Source organism: Orycteropus afer, unplaced genomic scaffold (assembly GCF_000298275.1).
Source record: "Orycteropus afer afer isolate SDZICR_OR568_19922 unplaced genomic scaffold, OryAfe1.0 scaffold00068, whole genome shotgun sequence".
NCBI lineage: Eukaryota > Metazoa > Chordata > Mammalia > Tubulidentata > Orycteropodidae > Orycteropus > Orycteropus afer.
The window spans coordinates 1,213,857-1,220,324 of NW_006921655.1; the positions used below are offsets into that span (position 1 = coordinate 1,213,857).

At 37.4% G+C, this 6,468-nt stretch overlaps 1 protein-coding gene across 1 annotated transcript in view; it reads left to right on the forward strand.

Moving 5' to 3' along the window:
* The window catches only part of PPP1R14D (protein phosphatase 1 regulatory inhibitor subunit 14D), a 23,790-nt gene that overhangs the window by 7,784 nt on the left and 9,538 nt on the right, over positions 1-6,468 (forward strand). The window contains exon 2 of the mRNA XM_042780900.1: positions 2,086-2,088. Within this exon, the coding sequence (XP_042636834.1) occupies positions 2,086-2,088 (3 nt within the window). The remainder of the gene's footprint in view (positions 1-2,085; positions 2,089-6,468) is intronic.

Below are 6,468 nucleotides of genomic sequence, written 5' to 3' on the forward strand. Positions count from 1 at the left end.
AATGAGAATGCTATCACTTTAAAATCCAAAATGGTTGCCACTTGTAAAGATTCAAAATGGCTGCGCCCTCAGTCACTTTAAATATCCAAAATGGCTGCCATGTATAAATAATCAAAATGGCTGTACCCTCTGGACTGCAGAAAGTCAACAGCTCAGGTTGTCTCCCTGCTTGCTGTTTCCCTTCCTAGTCATAGGCCACCAGTGCAGTCGTCCCTGCAGCCTTTGGTGACCAGGGTTGATCTTTAGGTCAATTCTCAGGTCCCAACACTACTTGGAAATATTCAGGCTATTGGTCCCATCAGAGTAGCTGACGACCATCTCTGTACTAACTCTTTTCGTTCAGGTTTTTCCACTAGTTGGTGCCTAATCCACTACTGCATAGTTCCTTTCAAAGCTCAGGGCTCCAGGATTATTTTCTTCTGTATTTCTGTCAATTGGTTTTTCTTTTCTTTGTTGAAGAGGGTCTGTGTTGCTTGTCTGCCTATTCCTCCATCTTACCAGAAGTCCAAGTCTGGTCTTTTTCATGGTCACCATCTTTACTTCTAAAGAGCATTCAGACTGTACTTCTTCCAAGACAGATTTGTTCATTCTCTGTCAGTCCATAATATATTTAATATTCTTTGCTAATACCATAACTCAAAAACATCGATTCTTCTTCAGTTTTCCGTATTTATTGTCCACTTTTTGCATGCGTATGAGACAACTGAAAATACCATGGTTTGGGTCAGGTGTACCTTAGTCTTCAAAGTGACATCTTTGCTTTTCCACCCTTTAAAGAAGTCTTTTGCAGCAGATTTGCCCAATGCAACATATTGTTTGATTTCTTGACTGCTGCTTCCAGGGGTGCTAATTGTAGATCCAAGTTAAATGAAATCCTAGACAACTTCAATATTTTCTCTATTTATCATGATGTTGCTTACCGGTCCAGTTATGAGGATTTTTGTTTTCTAGTCCATACTGAGGACTTTGGTTTTTAATCTTCATCAGTAAATGCAGTAAATCCTTCAAGTCTTCTTCACTTTCACCAGCTTATCGCAGGTTGTTAATGAGTCTTCCTCCAATCCTGAGGCCTTGTTCTTCTTCATATAGTCCAGATTTTTGGATTATTTGCTCTTCATACACATTGGACAAGTATAGTAAAAAGATACAACCCTGATGCACACCTTTCCTGATTTTAAACCATGCAGTATCCTCTTCTATTGGAATGACTGCCTTATGGTTTCTGTACAGGTTCCTCATGAGCACAATTAAGTGTTCTGGAATACCCATTCTTCATAGTGTTATCCATAATTTGTTATGATCCACACAGTTGAGTGCCTTTGCATAGTCAATAAAAGACAGATAAACATCTTTGTGGTATTCTCTGCTTTTAGCCAAGATCCATCTGACATCAGCAATGATATCCCCTGTTCCATGTCCTGAATCTGGCTTGAATTTCTAGCAATTCCCTTTTTCATGTACTGCTGCAACCATTTTTGAATTATCTTCAGCAAAATTTTACTTGTGTGTGATATTAATGATATTTTTCAATAATTTCCACAAGTATGGATTTCTTTGAGTCAGTTAGACAGATAGCTGTCTTCCAAATTTCTTGGCATAGATGAGTGAGCGCCTTCAGCATTGCATCTGTTTGTTGAAACAATTCAGTTGGTATTCTGTTAATTCTTGGAGCCTTGTTTATAGCTAATGCCTTTAGTGCAGCTTGAAATTCTTCCTTCAATACTATTGGGTTCTTGATCATATGCTACCTCTTGAAATGGTTGAATGTTGACCTTTTTTTTTTTTTTTTTTTTTGATACAGTGACTTCTTTCATCTTTCCCTGATTCTTGCTGAGTCATTTGATATTTTGCCCATCGAATCCTTCAATATCGCGACATTGCAACTTGAGGCTTGAATTTTTTCTTCAGTTGTTTCAGCTTGAGAAGTGCTGAGCGTATTCTTCCCATTTGTTTTTCAAACTTCAGGTCTTTGCACATTTCATTATAATGCTTTACTTTGTCTTCTTGAGCTACACTTTGAAATCTGTTCAGCTCTTTTACGTCATCATTTCTTCCATTTCCTTTAGCTGCTCTTATGTTCAAGAGCAAGTATGAGTCTCTTCTGACATTCCATTTTAATCTTTTCTTTCCTGTCTTTTTAATGACTTTTTGCTTTCTTTGTACATGATGTATTTGATGTCATTCTACAACTTGTCTGGTCTTCAGTCTTTAGTGTCCAATGCATCAAATTTATTCTTGAGATAGTCTGTCTCTAAATTCAGGTGGGATATACTCAAGATTGTACTCTGGTCTTGTGGATATCTTTTAATTTTATTCAGCTTCAAGTTGAATTTGCATATGAGTAATTGATGGTCTGTACTGCAGTTGGTTATGTTCTGCCTTATGATATTGAGTTTCTCCATTGTTTCTTCTGGGAGCTTTGGTGGTGTAGTGCCTAAGGCATTTGACTGCTAACCAGAAGGCTGGCAGTTCAAACTCACCAGCCACTCCTCGGAAGGAAGATTGGACAATTTCTTTCTGTAGTGATAGTGCCTCGAAAACCCAAGGAGGGGTTGCTATGAGTTTGATCTGACTCGATGGCAGTGAGTTTTTTTTTTTGTTTTTTTTTTTACTGTTTCTTCCACAGATAATAGTCAATTCAATGACTGTGTATTCCTTCTGGGTATAGTCACTGTTTACGTTGTTGAAAAAAGATATTTGCATGAATAAGTCATTGATCTTGCAAAATTTTATCATGTGATCATTTCCCATGTCATTTCTATCACCAAGGCCATATTTGCAACTACTAATCCTTCTTCTTTGTTTCTAGTTTTCACATTCCCATCACTAATAATTATCAATACATCTTAATTGCGCGTTCGATAAATTTTGACTGAAGACGTTGGTAAAAATCTTTGGTATCTTCATCTTTAGTATGAAGTATTAGTAGTTGGTGCTACTAATTTTATTGTAAATTTTATTTATAAAAATAACTACTATTTTATTGTGATTTGGGTGAAAGTTTTCAGAGCAAATTCATTTTCCATAGAGCAGTTCATACACATTTTGTTTAATGACATTGATTGTAATTCCCCACAATATAACAGATCTCTTCCCACTTCCTCCCTGTAGTTTCCTCTTCCCTGTGTCCTTCCATCTCATGTACTTTGCCTCCACACCCCCAGCTATCTCCCTGTGCAAACACTGCCCTTCTGTTCTCCAATGATTGTTCACTCCAAGTAGTGTATCTACCTGATGTAAATGTTCACCCCATATGCCTGTCTATTGTTTGGCTGGAAGCCACAGGTGTGAGTTCAGTTCCAGACCTGAAGGGTAACTAGGGGCCATAGTCTCAGGGGTCTCACCAGGCTCTATCAGACCAGCAAACCTGTTTTTGTTTTTTTTTTAATGATCTTTTGAGTTTTGCTCTACATTGTTCTCCCACTCTATCCAGGATCTCCTGCACTGATTCCCCTCTGAGTGGCTGATAGTGTACCTGGGTACCACCTAGTTCTTCTGGTCTCATGGTCATTTAGACTGAGGATCACATGGTTTACCAATCTCTTGGACTAGTTGTTTCTATGCGTCTTTGGTTTTCTTCATTCTCCTTTGCTCAGGACGTGGAGAGACCCATTGCATAATCCTCTATTTACCACTCCCTATTTCTTGTCTTCCTTACAGCCAGACTCTTTAAAGGATTTGTCTATACTCACAACCTCTACTTATTTTTTCCCTCCTAGTCACCCCTCAAACCACTGAAATCTGGCTTCTCTTCCCACCATTCTATTGAGAACTCTTGGCAAAGACTATTTTGGGGCTAAATCTAATGTACACATCAGCAGGGAACACTGTTGATCATCCCGTAGTCTTGAAACATTCTTTTCTGTAGCTTCCATGACACTATCTTTTTCTAGGTGGCAGCTGGCATTTTGATGTTACATTTTTCATATGGTGACATCTTCAAAATGGTTATAAGATACAAGGTATTAAACTTTCAACTTTAAAAAAGTATTTTCAATTAACGTATGAAGCTAACAATTGTTAGCACATCTCTGAGTCTTAATCATTGCTGGCCCCCATGATGGAGAGATCAGGGGTAAGGGGTGTGGAGATGGAATGGAGATGAGAAACGGGGTGAAATCAGGCAGCATCTGGCAGGAAACTACCATATGTAATATAAAGCCAAAAATTTACCACTTACCACTTACTCATTTCAGAAGGAGTTTTTGATATATACCCTCATTTTCTGAAAATTCACATATCAAATTATCTAATATTTTTCTAACAGTAAAAGATACTTGAGGAAAAAACAGACAAAAAGTACTTGAGGGAAAGAATATCTGGACTATGATAGAAGCCCATATTTTCAACTCCAGACTGTAGTGGCAATCTTATTGTCAGTAATATACATAGCTTACATCTAACATGTACATATTTTTAATATAAATGACATAGCAATGGCTTAGGGGAAGGGCATTTTTAGAGGTGAAGGTCTAATAATTGGAATGTATCTTTATTTTTCTGCCCTTCCAACTTCTGGGATCCCAATTACACATATGTGAGACTGCTCCATATGGTCTCATAGTCACCAAGGCTCTTTTCTGCCCCTCTACCTCTCGGATTTTTTTTTTCTTTCTGTGATTCATTTTGGTTAATTTCTTTTGCTGTGTCTTCAAGTTCAGCTGATCTTCTTCAGTGTCTCATCTGCTATTTTTTTTTATTTGCTATTATTTCCTTCAATAAACTTTTTCACTTAAAATATTGTATTTTTCATCTCTAGATGCTCAGTTTGGTTCTTACATCTTCTATTTCTCTCCTTACTGTGTTCATATTTTACTTGTCTGCTAATTCCATCATTTCTGCCAACTCTTGGTCTGTTTTCATTGACAGATTATTTTTCTCATTATGGGTCCCTTTTTTTTTCTTCTTGGCATGGTTTTTACTTGAATATTGGAATTATGGTTTTTATGTTGTTGAGCAACTGATTTTGTTGTCTTCCTTTAAAGAATATTGAGCTTTGTTCTAGAAGGCACTTAGGTTACTTGTGATTCAGTTTGCTACTTCTGAAGCTTGTTTTTAAATTTCATTAGGGTGAGACTAGAATAACCTTTAATCTAGGGAATGATTTACCTCACTATTAAAGCATGGCCTCCATTCTGATCTGCATTCTGATTGGTTGGAACCTGAACATTTCCCAGTCCTCTGTGAGGTCTATGGATTACTCAGCTCAGGGTCCTTGTGTTTCCTTGACTGGTCCCTTGTGAAGTTTTACCCTATGGATGTGCATCTTAGGATTCAGCGAAGACTTGAGGGAAACTTTATGCAGATTCTTGGAGGTCTCTTTCTGTATAGCTCCCTTTTCTGCAGAACTTTGTCCAGCAAATTCCAGCTCAAACTCCGTGTGTTCTGCTTGAAGTACGTCTCTCTGCTCTGTGGTCTGAAAAATGACTCCAGAAAAAATGCAGGGCAATCATGACGCTTATCTCCTTTGTTTATGTTCTCTCTGGGATCACAGTTCTGAGCTACCTGTTATCCAGTGGCTGAAAACTTTGTTCATATATTTTACCTAGTTTTGTAGTTGCTTATGTTGGGAGGATAAATCTGATCCCTGTTCCCCTACCTCATACTATTTATGAAAATTAACTCAAATGGATCAATGACCTAACTGTAAGAGCTAAAACCAGAAAACTCTTTGAAGAAAATATAGGGGTAGATCTTCAGGATCTTGTGTTTGGCAAGAGATTCAGATATGATACCAAAAGCACAAGCAAAAAAAGGAAAAATGGATAAATGGACTGTATTAAAATAAAAAACTTTATGCATTTTTTTGGACATTTTCAAGAAAGTGAAAAGATAACTTAGAGAATGGGAGAAAATATTTGTATATCATATATCTGACAAGAGTGTAATATCTAAAGTATATGAAGAACTACAACTCAATAACAAGAAGACAAACAACCAAATCAAAAATGGGAAAGGATTTGTATAGACATTGCTCCAAACAAGATATACAAATGGCCAATAAGCAAGAACATGCAAAGATGTTCAACATCATTTGTCTTTCAAAAAAAACCCAAACTCACTGCCATCAAGTCAATTCCAACTCATAGCGACTCCCATTGGTTTCCAGTGCTGTAAGTCTTTACAGAAGTAGACTGATTCATCTTTCTTCTGCATAGTGTCAAGTAGGTTCAAACCACTAACTTTTTGGTTAGCAGCCAAATGCCTTAACCACTACACCACCAGAGCTCCTTATCATTGGTCTTTAGGGAAATGCAATCAAAACTGTTAACAGTGGGAGGAGTGAGGGAAGGTAGATGAGACTTTAATTTTATAAACACCGTATTGTTTAACTTTTTATCAGTGATATAAGAACTTTTAAAAACAGATGTACTGGAGGCGGGGCAAGATGGCGGACTAGGCAGAAGGATTGCACAGACCCTCTTCAACAAAGAAAAGGGAAACCAATTAACACAGACACAGAAGATA